Here is a 20,095-nt window from a genome sequence, read left to right on the forward strand (position 1 = left end):
AACAACAAAAAAAGAAAACAATGTAAGTGAGGTTAAATAAGACTTTTAAAGATCTTGGGTCGTTTGAAATCGGATAAATCAACAGAATTGGATTCGGGTCAGATCTGCATCCTTTAAAACGGGTTAACAGGTGAATTTGTTTTTCAATTATTTTCCAATAAACATAATATTAGAATCTGTGTGTAATGATGTTAAAAAAAAATCTCATATGTGAATTGGAGAATTCAAGTTCTCTTCTCCCTCACGATCTTTTGTTGGTCAAAGAACGACGTCGGAGAAGGCGTTTACCGATAGTGATTGAAACGATCTGACCCGTTTTTTTATAAAACAAATAATAATAATAATAATAATAATAATAATAATAATAATCATAATAATAATAATAATAATCTATATAATAATAACAATCTGAAAAAATAAGACCAACAGTTGTGTTTTTTCAAACGTACATTTTGGAAAATGCGACCAACAGTTGTGTTTTTTCAATCGTACCTTTTGGATATTTTCTGAAAAGTCGTGATGGATCATTAAAACGGTTATTTATGAAAAGGTACAACTGTTCGCTGTAAAATTGTGTTGATTGGAATATTTGTATCTTTTGAAATCTATATATATATATATATATTTGTCTATTTGAACTGTTTTCATTTTTTTTGGCCATGACACAAAATCAACTAAAATTTTAATCTCAACGATTTTTACATTCTAAATTATTCTCTAACATTCATTCTTTAAAAAGTCAAGAAATTTCTCTATATATAATAGCCTTCCGAATAAATGCCACCAAAAGTTGTGTTTTTTCAATCGTACCTTTTGTATAATTTTCTAAAAAAATCTGTAGAAAATTTAAATTGTATGTTTTACAAAAAGTTGCGATTGTTCATTGAAACAGTTTTTTTTGTAAAGTTGCAACTGTTCATTGTAGAGTTGTGTCTATTCGAATATTCGCATCTTTTGAAATCTATATATATTTATCTGTTTGAACTGTTTTCATTTTTTTGCCGTGAGACAATATAATATAAAATTTCAATCTTAACGGTTTTTACAGCTCTCTAAATTATTCTCAAGCATCCATTATTTTAAAAGTAAAGAAATTTCTCCAATTCTTGACTTAACAAAAGATTTTTGGAATGATGAATTTAATTTACAAATTTTAGTTAATTTTATACATAAAAATTTAATGAAAATACCTAGAGTTTTTTTCGAAGAGTTAGATAGATTATATAGTGAGCTTTTGGATTTGACTTTTGAATATGGTAATAAAGATGTCTTATATTTAAAAACAGTTTATATGAGTTTGTAAGTATAATCAAGTGCAAATACAACAGTTGCAACTTTTCATAGTACCTTTTCGTAAAAAAATTGTTTTTTTTTGTTTTTTTTTAATTCAAACGATTGTATATGTTCATTGTACAGTTGTGTCTTTTCACTATATTTTACTTATATTTTTTTCACAACTTTTCATTCTAATAGGTGTGTCTATTTAAATAATCATGCCTTTTGAACTTTTTTTATATTTGTCTCTTCATCATTAACTAACAAGTTCGTTGAAACAAATTTTCCATTTTATGTTAAATCTAAATAATTGAATATTAATATCTAATATTCAATGTTATTCTATAATCTAACTAAAATTTTAGAAACGATTATATCAATAGAGAAATTTAATACAACTTAATATAGAATTTACAGTTCCGTCTATTTATCGTAACTTTTGATAAATTTTTTTTTTAATATTTAAAAATAATAATAACAAACTGAATAAATACGAACAACATTTGCGACTTTTCGTAGTACTTTTTGTAAAAAATGGTTTTATTATTATTTTTCTAAACTCAAACAGTTGTATTTGTTCATTGTAGAGTTGTATCTTTCACTATATTTTATTCATATTTTTTTATCACAACTTTTCATTCTAATAGGTGTGTCTATTTAAATAGACATATTTTTTGAACTCTCTATATATTTGTCTCTTCGTTAATGAAACAACCCGACCTTTTTTTTTTAATAATTAAATACAATATAAACAATTATGCAGCCTATACTACTAAATTAAACCAACCCAAACCACGACTCCTCATTAAACCAATAACAACCAGTACACACAGCAGAAACATACCAACCATACAAAACCATTACAACATCAATACAATAACAATCCTAAGCATTCTATCCATCAACCTAGCATATCTCTATCCAAGGTTCCAACAACATATCCAACAATCCAATAACACACAAACGAGACCCTAGATCATCCTCCTCCTCGTCGCCATGATTCCACAGCACAAACCTGCACACCACAAACAATAATTGAGATGCGTAAGTATTATCACAAATACTTAGTGAGGCAATCCTCCCATCTACTGGGCTATACACACAAGCAACTGAGAAACCAATGCTTAATAACTGACAACCAAACACAAACAAACCAGGAAAATCACGAAACAAGCAACTTGGTGTCGACCGACACCAGAGAGGTGTCGATCGACACTGGCCAAACATGGTGTCGACCGACACCTAACTATTGTCGATCAACACTCCCTTTGCAGACGCGAACTGCACGAATCCGAACGACGAACCTCCGTTCCAATCCGCCTACAATCTGTCCCAAACTCTCCCAAAAGCCTCAGGAACCTATAATAATCATAACACAACCACCACAAGCAAGAACAACACCACAAAACACAACAAATCAAGCAAAACAAAGGATTCTCAGGCTTAATAAGCCATGGTCATGCACTCACCTTATCAACTGATTATAACAACCAATACAACCAGTTGAGACCCTCCTAACGTCTGAAACAGCCCAGAAACGCCCTACAACAAGCCACACAACCAAAAACGACTTATAGCAAAACTGGACAGAAACATCAGAAAAGAACAATCTCAAAGACGAAACCCTAAAATGAAAACCAACCGTTAACTAACAAATCTCTCCGGTGAAAAGCTATCCCTAGACGTCCCGAAGCTTCCCAAAACATTTCAGCACGATCAGGAACCAGACGAGACCACGATCTCAATTACAATAACCGATGGTTCCAACTCGCGTCTGAGAAAACGTGACTCACGAAACTGCCAATAACTCATTGAGTTTAAATCCAAAACTACTTCTGTAAAAAGGAGAATGACGATTAAAGACTTGGGAATAAACCTACCAAATTTCATTACCTTTGAGAACGATTTGATATGCCGAAACTGTTTCCTCCCAAACCCTAACGATTCTGCTCTTTCTTCTTTAATCTCCTTCACACCACAATAGGCTCTCTCCTCTCTCTCTATCTCTGAAAACAACGACCAGATACCCTAAAACCCTTAATTTGTCGCTTCTCCACTTATATACTCGGTTTAGATAACTAAACCAAACCAACCAAACCAAAATCGCGAATTAAAACAAACCCGACGAACCCAGAAATAGTGGTGTCGATCGATGCCACAAGGGTGTTGATCGACACTCCTACCAAAACCGCATAATCCGGTTCGCGGATGTTACAGTTAATAACTAACAAATCATCGTTCGTTGAAACAAATTTTTCGTTTTTTGTTGAATCTTGAATATTAATATATAATATTCAGTGTTATTCTATAATCTAACTAAAATTTTAGAAATGATTATAGTAATATAGAAATTTAATAAAACTTAATATAGAATTTACAGTTGCGTCTATTTATCTTAATTTTTTGTTAAAAACTGTTTTAATATTTAAGATTTTATTTTATTTTGTTTTAAGAGTTGTGTATTTTAATTTTAATTTTAATTTTTTCGTTGATACAGTCTCACTCATTATTAAATATATTTTTTAAACTCAAATTTTATTAATGTAGCCATCCATGTATCTACATTAATAAAATTTGATAATTAGTTATCTTATTATAAAGAAAGCAATTATAATATATCAGCAAGAAATGGTCCGAACCTTTATTACTTTCGAGCTTGGCAAAACGTAATACACATATGATAATATCATTGTCACGATATATCCAATGGTCATAGAAGCCGTTCGCGTAGTCTTTTGGTAAACGACATGAGAAATGTTCACCCCTACAAATTATCATAATTGAGTACTTATCAAATCATTTAAATTTAAATTAGAAAGCTCAATAATTTAGAGCAACTTACTCAATATTTTCAAGAACAACAAATAACTCATTCCATTCTTTGTATGGTAGACCTTGTTCCATGGTATTTCCAACACTTAAGACTCTTCCGATAAGATCTACGAAAATTTATTCAAAAATTTAACTAATCAAGCACTTCAAACTTAACATATAATATAATAATAAATTGGTACCCTTACCTACACAATATTCAGAATCAAAATATCCACTTTTAATATCACTGAATGATACGAAAGAGTAAAATTGATCTGAAGACAAAGGAAGTATTTTCTTAAACCATGTTCCATCTCTCCAATGTATTCTGAAACGATGGTCAGTTGGTCTAAAACCGCCATCAACATTGCTTAATGAGAAACTTGATAACATAATCCATTCACCTTCTTCCAAATCGTTTAAAAAGATGTCACGATAAGGAGAACCCATCAATACATGGATTTTTGTACCCTACGTAAACGTTATACATAAGCACATAAAACTAAATTAAATTTTATAAAACATATTATAATATAAATATACCTTCTCATCTACTACGATTAAGTCTGTTGATTTGAATAGAGGATGACGACACTCAAATTTCCTTAGAATTTTTACGTTAATTTTGCACTCATGAACGTAGTAGGGGTTTAGGTCATCCACATCGAAAAAATAGTCTCTCTTCCCGAACTTTTTTTTTATAGCGTTGGATAGGAGGTTAGCCATAATAAACTTTTTTTCAAAGAATTCTCAGAAAGATCTGTCTTTCAAACGTATTTATATATACATAATATAGAAATCTGTTTTGGAATATTTACATCTAAAGATATTGTCAAATATTCTTTATATTTATCATCGTCAAAACTTTAATGGTATTTGTAAAACAATCATAAATTAGTAAATCATTATTGTCATGGTTCCCGTCATTTTTATAAAATTTCTGTTTTGTATAAGTATTCAATATTTTTTAGATATATACATTCCAAATTATGTTATCACCTCAAACATTTCCGGATATAAAAAATTAAAATATTCTTTATTTTATACTGATTGCAAAGCTTATTAACAAAATATTTTTATTTTCATAGTTATATTTTATATTATCTTCATATTTTTATGTAATTACCATAATTAGTTATCCGTATATACCATAATTAGATATTCATATATATAAATATATATATATATATATGTAATACAATAGAATTCTTTGATTAGATCATAATATAAATATATTGCTTAGTTTCAAATTAGTTAAATTAAATTCATTCAATCTTAAAGTCAAATAATCTATTAATATTAATACAAAACTCGCTGAGAATTTCTTCAAAATAAGTTCTTTATATGATAATCACCAAAACGGTTATTTCGTAAATTTAAAAATCATTTTAAAGGCCGAGCTCAAATATAATAGATATTTTATAATATATCAAATTACACTTTAATTATTATCAATATCAGTTCTCCATTAAGGCAAAATCTTCAAACATCTGCGTGACTTGAGAACATCCAGGATTGATCATGACCATTATACAATTGTGTACCGTTGTTGCCATCCATGTATCTACATTAACAATAAATAATTAATTTACATATTTTCAATTATGAACAATAATATTTCCAATGTGTATAAATAATTCAAACCTTTGATAGTCTCAAGTTTGGCAAAACGTAACACACATATGATATCAAAATCACAATGTATCCAGTTATTGAAAAAGACATTCGCGTAGTCTTTTGGTAAACGACATGATAATCATTCAAACCTACAATTATACGTTATGTAGAATTAGAGACATTAACGAACACGATTGTATTATTAAATCAAATTTCGTTAATAGAACGACTTACTCAATATTTTCAAAAACGACGTACAACTCATCCCATTCTTTATATGGAGGACCTTCATCAAAACGATTCCAACAGTGTACACTCTTCCAATAATGTCTGTTCATAAAAATTGCATTAGAAATTATTAGACAGGTATTTTTAAAATTTTTTTAATATAATTATTTTAATCTCACCTACACAATGATCAGGGTCTAATTTCCCTCTTTTGATATCATTAAATGATACAAAAGAATAAAACTGTTTGGAAGACAAAGGATGAATTTTTTTAAACCATGTTTTGTCTCCCCAATGTATCATAAAATGATGATCAGTTAACTTTAAAACCCCATCAACAATGGTTAGTGAGAATCTTGATAACGTTATCCAGTCACCTTCTTCCAGATCGTTTAAAAAGATGTCACGATAAGGAGGACGCATCATCACTTGAATTTTTTTACCCTACATTATTAAAAAATATATAAGCAACATAATATGTTTTTTTTTTTTTTTTTAAATTATCATACGGGATACATACTGTGAAATTACCTTATCATCGACTACAATCAAGTGTGATGATTTAAAATTAGGATGGCACACCTCAAACTTCCTCAGTATTTTAACGTTAATCGTCCACTCATGAATAAAAGGGTTTAGGTCATCCACATCGTAAAAATAGTCTCTCTTTCCGTTTTTTTAATAGGATCGAACAGAAGGCATGCCATGTTTATAAAAGAGAAAAAAATCTTATGTTAAAACTAAACCTACTATCTCGATTTTTTAAAGTTGTTATCGGAAATATATATATACATTATCCTTTTTTTTTTGGAAATTGTACATTTACGATATTGTCAAAACTCAGTATTCCTTATCATTAGATAAATTCGATGGTATATATTCATTCTCAGTAATCACCAATATATTTGTATATTTACATAAACTTAAATATTTACATAATCTTTTAAGAAACTTACGATTTTAAAAAGTTTTAAATATTTGTTTAAATATATCATTCAATGAATATAGGAACTATATATCATGAACATCTATGGAAATATTAAAGTCCAAGACTAAATTATGTTTTATTTACGATTTATGAGAATAACTTTAAACTAATTTTAGATTTCGTAATTAGGTCAATATCTCTACTTGATATTATCGCTTTAACAAATTTTCGGGTTTTAGAATAATAAAATAAAGTATCGATTATATTTTATGTCAGAAATAAAAATTTAAAATTCAAGAACAGCAAACGATTATGATAAAATTCTTAACATTGTTAATCACTAATAAAGGGAACACGAAGTTTATCCCAATCAATATTAGGAACAACACATTCTTTTTCATCTTTGTCAATAACAACCCTAACATCTTCTAGCGTGTTTCGCTCTTCAACCAAGTCGATTGTTTCAAGCTGACAGTTTAAGCCGACAGATTCTTCCTTTTTGTTGATATACTCTTTCAACATATCAATAATCGCAGTGAAATGTTTCGTCGTTTCCTTTAGAACCACGTCTCTCGATTTTCGGAACGCTTGTTTAACCATGTGATTGTTCCATCTTCCCATCCGTAATCTGACATGGGCTCTTACAGTTTCCTAGAACTTTCACCTTCCATCTATGATTCTGAAAAAAAAATTTAAAAATCTTTAAACTTTCAAACTAAGAACTGCTGAGACGAAAAAATTTATTTAAAATCGTTTGGGATCTTACCATAAGGTTATGGATGATAATAAGCTTTTATTTTACTCTTTCTTTCTTGACGGGGGAAAACAAAAGGTCACGATAATAATATAAAGACTTAGAATGCTTAAATATTAGTTCTAAGAGTCGCGAAGGTTCTCTAATTGGCGTCTATTAAGGCCAGGCCCATATAGGTTAAGCAAGAAAAACCTTCGTTCCTCTCTGTCAAATTTTAGATTTTAATTTAATTAAACTCACGTGATACTACTTGTAAAGATATTTATTATTTTAGAAAATACTTAATAAAAGTTAAATAATCATTCCGAAACATAATTAAATAAATAAAAATAATTATTCATGCCCAAAGTTGCAACAAACTATAGATTGCTGCTCGTATGACAAAATATTCATCATCTTCATCTTCATCGTCTTCATCACTGGAATCAACGTCTAGCCAGCGTATGTAAAAATAAAACAATTCAAGATTAAACCTCCCACATAATTTTGTTTAAACTATTTATTTCAATTTAATAAATTAATGAAATTACAGCATATCGCCAGTATTAATTCCATCCACTTCATCTTCAAGAATGACCTTTGAGCATTGCAACTGAGACATCAAACATTGCATACCTAGCAAAGTAGAATTTAAGTAAAATGATATTTTGGGTGGTATATGAGACTAATATTTAACAGTACCTTCGTAAACAGAGATCCTCCAAAACAGAAGAGTACACATTATTGGTTGATTAGTAGTATAGGTAGGCGAAGACATAATTTTTTTCCGTTTCTCAAGAAATGCAGTACAAACCGAACCAACAGCAATACATTCAATCTCTTGGCCACTTTCAGAAAACAAAATGATCTTATTATATAAATTTGGGTTTTCAAAGTTAGCCATTAACAGGATTATGACACGTGTCAAGTATACTAATGAGATTTTGACATGTGTCAAAATTATTATTTATCAAAACAGTTAATTAAGATAATAACATAAAAATTATTATTTTTTAAAACAGCTAATTAAGATAACAACATTAAATCTACATAAAATTTACATCTTTATATTTAAAAAAAAATTCCTAAATCAAAAAGAAAAATTAACAAAACTAATATATTTTCCATTGTACGTTAATAATATTAAATGTGTTTTCTCAATTAGATTCTGACATGTATAAACAAAAATAATAATTCATTAAGCATGTATATTATTATTAATCAAGAAATAGTGAATAACAAATCTAAAAAAAATAATATAAGTTATGTCAAAAGAATTATTATTTTTGAAACGTAATAGGAACAGCTAATTAAGAAAAATTATATCTACAAATCATTTACATGTTTATATCAAAATCTTTGATCTTTGATTTTTTTTTCCCTGGTATAATTTTGCCGATCTATTTTGGATCCTTTATTTGTGCGGGTTCTTCAATGGAAGTTATCAGATGCAATGAAATGAAATCAAAATATATAAAACCCTCTAAATTAATCGAGGATGGAGACACTGATGGAAGTTCCCAAAGTAATTCTACAGTTAATAGCATTATAAGTTTCGAAGATTAGTCGGTGGTTGATGTATTTGGTCAAAATCTAAAGTTTTATCTTCTGGTTAATGACAATGATACAAGTACTGAAATAAAAGCTGCCTTATCGAGTAATTGAGAAGGTATTTTGTACTTTGGGAAGTTGGAATGGTAAACCGTTTTAAAATTTTTTTCAAACCTGATTTATGTGGTTTTCTATCGGATTTGATTCGTAAACCATTTAAATCCAGATATTTAGAGAAATATATGAGAACTTTTTATTCTGATAGAAATAAGTTAAGAACTTACGATTCGAGAATATTTGAGATGAGGTCATAGTTCTAAGTAGTTTTGAAATGTTTTTAAAATTTGACAATAATAATATTAGTAATGATGAGTATTTGGCAAAAAATTTGGTGGGATAATTGTTATAATTGTTATAATATATTAAAATATATATATATATATAAATAACTGTATGAAGGTAAATACAAATATGATTTTTTCTCTAACTAAAACTACTTATATATTTAATTCAGGAAATAAAATTACTTTTTATTTTTTTAATTTTTTTTTTAAGATTTAGGATTTATTTTTTTCAACAATTTTTAAACCCGCACATCGTGCGGGCCCTTATCTAGTTGTATATAATTTAATCAAGAACTGTTTAAAATACAATTTCTATGTATTTACAATGTTATAGAAAGTTTTTTAAAATCTCTTACTTGTGTTCAAGGATAGTGAAGGTCACAACTTCATTCTCTGAAATGTAGCCATTTTGATGATTGAGGAAATCAATCATCTGCGAATCGTTTACATGTACCACCATTCCTAAGACATCTAATATAAAAAATAATTTTAATCTTTTAAAAATATAGTAAAATTAAGATGGATGTATGAACATGAATTGAGTATATAACTTACCTACACAACTATTTTTCTCCTCAGGCGTCACATTTTGCATTCTTGGTGCATCATACATAAGAATAAAATTGTCAGTACTTCGGGGATTTATTGGAACCAATTTTGTTTTTTCCTGGATCAGGATCTCAAACGGATGGTTTGAATTTCGGAATTATTGTTGACCTTCAATCACCATAAATTCAGAAATCTCGTACCAGTCTCCTTCATTGAGCTTTCCATAGTAACAGTCTACATAAAGTTCCGCATCTATCTTGGCATCAATCCTAGTTCCCTAATATATAAACATAATTTAGCATTCCATTGATTTATTTTGTTGTATATCTCGTTTGATATTTGCAAAAAATGCTAAATTGGATGAGGAAGAAAATTTACCCTTTCGTCTACCAAAATCAAACTTTGGTAAAAAGGCTGTCCTTGAATAAAATGCGGTGGCCATTCTCGAAGTATTTTCACAGCAACTTTCGGGTTACGTAAAGTAGGATTCAGATCTTTCAAGTACAGCACCATCCCGATTGGACTTTTTTTTTTGCGTGTATTTAGAAGCAAGAAAAAGTTTCAGAGAGAACTTACAATTTGTTGTACTTCAAATATTCATAGACAAAAGAAGATAAGGATTATAACAATTACAGTTAAATATTTGTGTGGATTGTATTAAAACTCGTGCTCTACACAAGGAAAGCTGCATGAGTCTCTATTCGATATGAATAATCAATATTTTTGTATTTTTTAAAAAAATCATCTGGACGGTTGAAACTCTAAATTTCAGTCTGCATGCCTTCCTTTTTTTTTATTTTCAACTTGCATGCTGACATCTTGTAATTATGATGCATTGGGCTATCGTTTTTTTATTAAGATTTTTGATGAAACTTCATTGGAAAACTAAAAGTCTTCCACTTCATATTTCTTTATAAGTAATTTATATGTAGTTAATTTTTATATTTTTGTTTAAAGGAAAATTTATGGTTATTTAAACCATATTTCGTTATATGTAAATAATTTAATTAGCTCATTATATGTAAATAAATTAAATATTTCATTTTATATCAAAGCAAGAATTTTTAAAAATCCAACTACTAATTAAATATAAAATAATTTAAATCCCATAAAATCCCTAGAAAGCCATAAAAAAATGTGGAAGTCAGTCTTCTATCCGCGAGTCCTCTTCCTCGATCTCCTATAATTCAATTAAGTAGAACATGAAAGAAGTTTATAAACGAATTTCGTTTTCATCTATTTTATAGCATGAACAAAGATGTTATTCTTACAATTCCATCATTTTCGCAACCTCAATATTGCGAGGATTGAGTGTTATTCGCGTATAAACTGTAGAAGATATACTTCTTTTTCCTGTAAAGTTATAACAGAATTTATTCATTTAAATACACGATCATCAAAAATATGCAATAATTTTAATTAAATTAATTGTATACCTTGAAATTCTTCAATAACACCCCAACCAATAATACAAATTAAACGTTCACCCTTGAATGATTTTAAAGCATCGTAGAATTTTGCAGCCGTTTTTTCGAATAATTCACACCTTAGTAGGGTTCCACTAAAATTAAAAAATTAAAATTTGTATGTTTCAAAATAATGGCTAAAGAGTATGATTATGTATAATATATAAATATATATATGAGTTTTATAATTTACCTGAAATCACGAATATCAAATGAGATTTTGTGGTTAATTGAGATATCATCTCCTCCTTTTTTAATTTTAAGATTATCTTCAGTACTTTGCAGCTCATCATCTTTTTCATCTTCTTCTAAATCTTGGACATAATGTTCGTCATCTTGATCATTGTTACCACTGTTATCTGATTGGTATTCGCCATCATCATCAGTTTCTTCCTCAGTATCATCCTCTTCTTCATCCGTTGTATCATTGTGAATAAAATCTTCCTTATAATCATCATCGTCCTGGTCTCCAACATCACTGTGATCATCAGAGTCTTCAAAGATTGTGCAATCTGTTTCAGATTGATCATGGAAAGTAATATTTTTCTTTTGATCTGAACCATATCGAGTACAGTACTTAAATAACATACGGATATTATCACTTTGTGTGACATCCTCATGTTTTTCATTATTTTCCACCCCTTTGATTTCCTCTTTTTGTTGTAATTCTCTGAAATTACATCTGAATTCGCCAACATTTACAACCTCACCAATAATGTCTGTATAAAATATAAATTAGTTCAAATATAAGGAATCTCAAATAATATTTAAAATTTATTTTAAAATAACTGAAGTAATCCCTCACCGATTAAGTAATCTTCACATTGGGTACCATCATGGATGAGTTTGAAATCGACGAAATCATAGAAATCTTCCCCTCCAACAATTGAATTCTCTCTGATCTTGGTATTGTACAAAATAACAATTTTGTAACGATGTGTAGTAGCTAAACATAATCCATTCTGTTCAACAACCTTAAAGTCTTCGAAATCAAGCCAATCACCAACCTTGAACTTTGAGACAAAACGATCATAAACATCTCCACGAAAGGAGCATTGGACCTTTACACCCTAATAAAACATAGTATTATTAGTTATCACATAATACGATTTTATTACATGCCTTAACAATATTTTAAAAACCTTGTAATTTATAACTTTCAGGTATAATTGAATATAAACTTATTGTTTGAAATATATAATGAGCTTATAATTAAACTAAAGTAAATACCTTAATATCAGTTAAAACCATCTCCAAACTTGGACCTTTCTCTTCCCACAAACACAAGACCCTCACACGAATTTTCCATTCATATTTTGAAGAGTTCAAACGCGAAACATCATCGAAAAGGCTATACCTAACCATAGTTTTTGCTTTTTTTTTGTTTGTTGTTCTTTGGATTTCTTCTTTAATTTAGGTTAAAATCAAAAGAGTCGAATAGACGTATTTATATGCAATTTTATATATTCACAATTTACATTTTTTATCGGAAGTGATATTTTTAAATTATTGTTTACCAAATCATTTTACTATTCTGTATAGATCTCCAGACTGTGATATATCTTTATATTTCCATTTATTTTAGAGATAAATAGTGAACTTCTTAATGTTTATCATTATGGCTTTTAATACGTATTTATATTTTCTTTTTTTTAAATAAATCATGATCTTACACTATATTCTATTCTGTTTTTGTAACACCCGCAAACCGAATATTGAGATTTTGGTGAGGGTGTCGATTGACACTAGTTGTAGCCGGTTTGGTCGGTTCGATTTTAATTACCCGGTTTGCGTGGTTGGTTTAGGAAATCCCTAAAATCGAGTTGTTAAAGGGGAAAACGACCTAGGGTCGTGTTTTTGGGGTTATTTGGCCGCTTTTAGAGAAAAACAAAGGAGAGAGTTGGTTCTTGAGCTTTTGAGAGAGATTGGTGAGATTACTTGCTGTTCTTGGGAGATCTAAGGCTGGGAAGGTGCTAGAAGCTTGCTAGGAGTGAGGGACTTCGTTCTTGTTGGTCAGAATCTTCTTGCAAGAGGTGAGTGCATGACCATGGCTAATCTAAGCCTTTGATTCCCTTGTTCTTGCTTGTTGTTGCTTGTTTGTGTGTTTTTCTTGCTGGGATTGGTTGATACAGGTTTCTACGGAGGTATAAGACTTGGGTTTTGAGTATTGGACGATTTAGAGGAGATTGGGAGCGAGATTCAACTCTCGACTTCGCGCGGATCGAGTTGCAGAGGGAGTGTCGATCGACACCACTTGGTGTTGGTCGACACCAGCAAGTCAGACATCGATCGACACTGTGGGGCGGTGTCGGTCGACACCATTGAATCAGTGTCGGTCGACACTAGGCTGGTGTCGGTCGACACCTCCCTTCCAGCGAGACAATGTTTGATTTCCTGGTTTGTGTGTTTGTTTGTTGCTTGTTTTGGAACTTTGGAATCATTGTTGCTTGTGTGTATAGCCCAGTAGATGGAAGGATTGCCTCACTGAGTGTTTATCAAATACTCATGCATCTCAATTTGTGTTTGTGGTGCAGGTAAAGGCAAAGTGTGATGGTGGAATCAAGGCGATGAAGAGGAGGATGTTCTAGTGGTTCGCTTGGTTGTCTGGCTTCTGTTAGGTTGCTAGAGTTGAGCCCTAGAACATTATGTAGGATTGCTGGTTATTTGATGTATGCTGTTTGGATCATTTGTTTGTGATTGGAATTAATACTGGTTATGATTTTATTGGTTATTGGTTTATTGGATATTTATTGGTTTGTTATTCCGCTGTTGATTGTGAATGTGGTTAGGTGGCTAGTGGGTATGAGACCACTAGTTGTAGTTTATTTTTTCTATTATTATTATTATTATTATTATTTATTATAAAAAAAAAGGTCGGTCGTTTCCTTTTGGTATCATAGCCCTTACGGTTCTAGGTTTGGGTTCACTAGGCTTTGTGCTATAGATGTTTGGGATTTGCATGCTTTGATTGATTATGTGAGTTAGTCAATTGTGTGTGGCATGGAGTCCTAGAACATCCTCTTCGAGCCTTCAATGAGATTCCACGGTGAGTTATTGTTATGTTTCTTTGTGTGGTATTGATTTGTTTTATGCTTGTTAGCTTCTGTTCTTGGAAGATCAATGGTTAAGGTGTTGAGTTGTTGGTCGTGGACGGGAACATGGCCGTGGTCATTGTCGGGCGAGTCCCGAGGCCAGCGAGTGTGTGGTCCAGAGTTCCACGAGGAGGTAGATCAGAGGGTCGCAAGCGTATCAGGAGGGACCAGAGGGGGTTAGCCGGTGAGCGTGCCGGGGGTGCTGGGAACCCGGGTGTGGGGTTGCAGCAGGTGGAGCCCAGGGTCGAGATGATCACTTGGCGGATCTGTTGGCATGCTATTGGAGCTGTTACCGAAAGGGGTACCAGTGTTGGCTCCAGTTGTGCCGCATGTGGCGGGGTGCAGCCGAGGGCTGCGGATGTTGAGGACTTTCCACCTTATGTTAAGAGGATGGAGCGGTTGTAGATGACCGGTATGAGATTATTCTCAAGGGGTATCGGACCTAGAGAGGCGGATAGGTGGACATATGCAGTTGGAACAGATATTTCTCTGTTTGGGGGTTAATACAGTTGGATATTAGAAGTTTAGTGGGCAGGTGTAACATTGCAATGTTATAATCGGACCACAGGAGGTACTTGTGTCGAGAGATGTTTATAGTCGTTAAGGATTATTGCTCCTAAGGGGATGGTGATTCCCCTGAATACCAATAGCTCGAGGGGCTGAGGGCTCCGAGAGTGGCAGAGGGGACGTTGTTCCCCTGAGGGGATGAGTAGTTCCCCTGATACCGAGATCTTGAGGATTGTGGTCCAAGAGTGAGACGGTATAACTCGAAGACGCTGGTCTGAGAGTGAGATCGGTATGACTCGAAGGTTGCGACCTAAGAGTGGAAGAGTTGAGAGCAAGCAATGTATAGAACATGAGTATAAACATAACGACGGAATGTAGACCTCGAGAGTGATGGTGGTTTAATCTTGGATTTTAGGATTATGTTGGCCGGTGGGCCAGGGTTTTATGACCGGAGCGGTCAAGAATGTGTGGCTGATGTTCCAGGAATGAGTGGCCGGTGGTGCTGGAGTCCCGGGAAGGAGAGCTGCAGCAGGTATGAGCCGGCAAGGGCATGGTTGCCAAGTACATAAGATTCACGAGAAGCCTTCATGGAAGGATAAATTAATCGTTGCGACGATGGTGGATGAAGTTCATTGGAGATGGACATGGTTGCTAGATTCAAGGTTTTGGTAAGCTTGATGGGGGAAAACAAGTCAAGTAGGTTAAGTTGGCGGCTTGCAAGGCGTTTGATGTGGTAAATCAGAATATGCGAACGTAAGGTACTTGTTTGTTTTATTACGCTCGTATTGTTGATTTGATGTGGAGAATTGCCAAGCGGAAAAGCTATTTCTAGAATAATCTATCTTGTGGAAGTTTTCCCTAAGAGGCAAGTTACTAGAGGTTCTTGGACGAACAAGAGGGTTGACATTCAGGTGGCTTCGAGTTGATGTTGGCATACTTGAGTGTTTGTTTGGCAGAGCTGAAGAAGCCGCTAGAGGATTTGTTGAGTAAGGGATTCATCCGTCCTAGTGTATCATTGTGGGGAGCGCCAATGTTATTTGTCAAGAAGAAGGATGGGAGTTTCCGGTTGTGCATTGATTATCGGGGTTTGAACCGGGTCACTGTGAAGAACAAGTACCCTCTTCCTAGGATCGATGAGTTGTTGGATCAGTTGAGGGGTGCTACTTGGTTCTCCAAGGTAGATCTGGCATCGGGTTATCATCACATACCGATAGATGAGGCAGATGTGAGGAAGACTGCTTTCAGGACGAGGTATGGGCACTATGAGTTTGTGGTGATGCCTTTTGGATTGACTAACGCGCCAGCAGCGTTTATGAGATTGATGAACAGTGTGTTTCAGGAGTTTCTGGATGTATCTGTCATCATTTTCATCGACGATATCCTGGTTTATTCTAAGAGTCCTAAGGAGCATGCAGTGCATTTGAGGGCAGTTATGGAGAAGCTGCGGGAGCAGAAATTGTTTGCCAAGTTGAGCAAGTGTAGTTTTTGGCAGCATGAGATGGGCTTTCTGGGTCACATTGTTTCTGCAGAGGGGGTTTATGTAGATCCAGAGAAGATTCAGGCTATCAGGGATTGGCCTAGACTGCAGAATGCCACAGAGATCAGGAGTTTTCTTGGATTGGCAGGTCACTACAGGAGATTTGTGCAGGGGTTTGCAAGCAGAGCACGTCCTATGACTAAGTTGATAGGGAAGGATGTTCCTTTTGTCTGGTCAGAAGAGTGTGAGGAAGGCTTTGGAAGCCTGAAAGAGATGTTGACTACTGCGCCAGTGTTGGCTTTGCTTGAGCAGGGAGAACCCTATGTGGTTTATACAGATGCATCTAGAGTTGGTTTGGGGTGTGTTCTGATGCAACATGGGAAGATGATTGCCTATGCTTCGCGGCAGTTGCGGGTGCATGAAGGCAACTATCCTACTCATGATTTGGAGATGGGTGCTGTAGTTTTTGCCCTGAAGATTTGGAGATCTTATCTTTACGGTGCAAAGGTACAGGTGTTCACAGATCATAAGAGCCTGAAGTATATATTCACTCAGCCTGAGTTGAATTTGAGACAAAGGTGGTGGATGGAGCTTGTGGTGGATTATGATTTGGAGATAGCCTATCATCCTGGTAAGGCTAACACGGTTGCAGATGCTCTGAGTCGGAAGAGGGTAGCTTCAGCTCAGGAGCATGAGATGGAGTCTTTGGTAGGGGAGATCAGTGCTTTGAGCTTATGTGTTGTTTCATAGGAACCATTGGGTTTGGAAGCAGTAGATAGAGCAGATCTTCTGAGTAGAGTGCGGTTGGCTCAGGAGAAGGATTTGGGGCTGGTGAATGCCTCTAAGGATGTGAATTCAGAGTATCAGGTCTCAGGTAATGGTACTATCTTGGTGCACGGTCGGGTTTGTGTGCCCAAGGATGAGGAGTTGAGGCAGGAGATTATGAGAGAGGCTCATGCGAGCAAGTTTTCCATTCATCCTGGAGCGACTAAGATGTACCGTGACCTCAAGAGGTACTATCATTGGGTCGGGATGAAGAAGGACGTGGCTAGTTGGGTTTCGAGGTGCGATGTGTGTCAGCTAGTGAAGGCTGAGCATCAGGTTCCTGGCGGGTTACTGAAGAGTCTACCCATTCTTGAGTGGAAGTGGGATATGATCACTATGGATTTTGTGGTAAGATTGCCAGTGTCACGGACCTTTGATGCTATTTGGGTCATTGTGGACCGGTTGACTAAGTCCGCACATTTTCTGGCCATTAAGAAGACTCATGGAGCAGCGGTCTTGGCTAAGAAGTATGTGAGAGAGATAGTCAGATTGCATGGGGTGCCAGCGAGCATTGTGTCTGACAGAGATTCTAAGTTCACTTCAGTGTTCTGGAAGGCATTTCAGGCAGAGATGGGCACTAAGGTGCATATGGGTACAGCTTATCATCCCCAGACAGATGGACAGTCTGAGAGGACGATCCAGACGCTGGACGATTTGCTGAGGATGTGTGTGTTGGATTGGGGTGGCCATTGGGCAGATCACCTGAACCTGGTAGAGTTTGCTTACAACAACAGTTATCAGGCGAGTATTAAGATGGCTCCTTATGAGGCTTTGTATGGGAGACCATGTCGTACACCATTATGCTGGACTCAGGTGGGGGAGAGGAGCATGTTTGGTGCTAGTTTTGTTCAGGAGACCTCAGAGAAGATTCGGGTTCTCAAGCTGAACATGAAGGAGGCTCAGGATAGGCAGAGGAGTTATGCTGATAAGAGGAGGAGAGATCTTGAGTTTCAGGTAGAAGACAGAGTGTACCTCAAGATGGCCATGTTGCAGGGTCCGAACAGGTCATTGTCAGAGACTAAGTTGAGTCCAAGGTATATGGGTCCATTCAGAGTGATTGAGCGGGTTGGACCAGTAGCATATAGATTGGAGTTACCTGAGGTGATGCGTGCATTCCATAAGGTTTTCCATGTGTCTATGTTGCGGAAGTGTCTCCGTGAGGGTGAGCAGGTGTTGGCTAAGATTCCTGAGGATCTTCAGCCTAACATGACTTTGGAGGCGAGACCAGTGAGGGTTCTCGAGAGGAGGATCAAGGAACTTCGGAAGAAGAAGATTCCTTTGATGAGAGTCCTGTGGGACTGTGATAGTGTTGAGGAGAAGACTTGGGAGCCTGAGGCAAAGATGAAGGCAAGGTTCAAGAAGTGGTATGAGAAGCAAGCCGCAACTTGAGCTGGTTTAGCCTGGTCCCATCTGTAATCCGTGGCTGGAGCAGGAATGGAGTGTTCCAGCCCATCTCTCTTGTTACTCGGTCGCTTGGGGTGGTTGGTTGTGCGACTCAGTAACAAGATGAGGTGGTGTTCGGGGTACAAAGTTTCCGTGAGGCGGGGTTTTGGAGGAAACTTTCCTAGAATAGAGGTTTCCAAAAGTGGAAAGTTTCCAAAAATGGAAAGTGCTAAATATGGAAAGTTTTACGGGAGTTAGAATTTGTCCATTTTTAGCGGGGGGAGCCTTGGAGGGGCTTGTTTGTGGCCTTGGTGGCGGACTTTTGAGTCAGTGTGCTAGTGTGTGGCGGTCTTTTTAGACATTGTGTGGTCTTTGTGACGGGCTTTTTAGCCACAGTGTCTTTGTGACGGTCCTCTTTAGGACATTTGTTTGGCCTTGGTGGCGGTCCTCTTTAGGACATTTGTTTGGCCTTTGTGACGGACTGTTTAGCCAGAGTGTCTTTGTGACGGTCCTTCGGGACAGATAGTCTTTGTGACGGTCCTTCGGGACAGATGGTCTTTATGACGGGCTTTTTAGCCAGAGTGCCTTGGTGGCGGTCCTCTTTAGGACATTTGTAGCCCTGGGCAAAATACCTGAACCCGAAACCCGAACCTCGAACCCGATCCGAAATACCCGACCTGAACCCGTATCCGAAGTTCTAAAATACCCGAATGGGTCTAGAATTTATTAAGATCGGATACCCGAACCCGATCGGGTATTACCCGATATCCGAACGGGTACCCGAACTAATCCGAACATATATAAATACCACTACAAAATAGCAAGTAATGGGATTCAAACCCAACACCTACAACATTTAGAGGGTGTATTGTAACCATTTTGCCACTTTAATACATTTGGTTAATATTAAAACCTCAAGTATTTATACATTACTAGGTGCAACATTTTTTTTCTTTTAAGGATTTTAGTTATGAGATATTTTACTTATTGTATAGAGACTTAATTGTATATTTTTTTTATCACACTCATAAACTCTAGATACCAAAATATTATTTTTCGATATTAAAAAATATAGAAAAGGAAAAATGCAAAAGAAATAAAATCAAGACATTGCAATTGAATCAAGAGTTCTTACCAATGCTCAAATTCTGGCAGAAGTAGAATATGAAGATCGACTTGAAAAAGGTTTGTATATCAGTTGATATTGTTATTTAGAGTTAACCCAATTCTTTTGTTTTCAGAGTTCTGCATTGAAGAGTAAGGTCTCGACTACTTGAAGCTACAAGGTGTTTTGGTTTTACAATTG

General features: G+C 34.5%; 1 protein-coding gene across 1 annotated transcript; it reads right to left on the reverse strand.

Annotated features, from left to right (window-relative positions):
* Positions 1 to 7,953: 7,953 nt before the first annotated feature.
* LOC147938370 (uncharacterized) lies at positions 7,954 to 10,552 on the reverse strand. The gene is made up of 5 exons (XM_087465610.1): positions 10,418 to 10,552; positions 10,208 to 10,316; positions 9,847 to 9,961; positions 8,147 to 8,208; positions 7,954 to 8,048 (listed from the first exon to the last, which is right to left on the reverse strand). Exons 1-5 carry the CDS (start codon positions 10,550 to 10,552, stop codon positions 7,954 to 7,956), a joined length of 516 nt encoding a protein of 171 aa, XP_087321736.1.
* Between the last annotated feature and the right edge of the window lie 9,543 nt (positions 10,553 to 20,095).

This window comes from Camelina sativa, chromosome 9 (genome assembly GCF_030686135.1).
Source record: "Camelina sativa cultivar CO46 ecotype springtype chromosome 9, ASM3068613v1".
Taxonomy (NCBI): domain Eukaryota; kingdom Viridiplantae; phylum Streptophyta; class Magnoliopsida; order Brassicales; family Brassicaceae; genus Camelina; species Camelina sativa.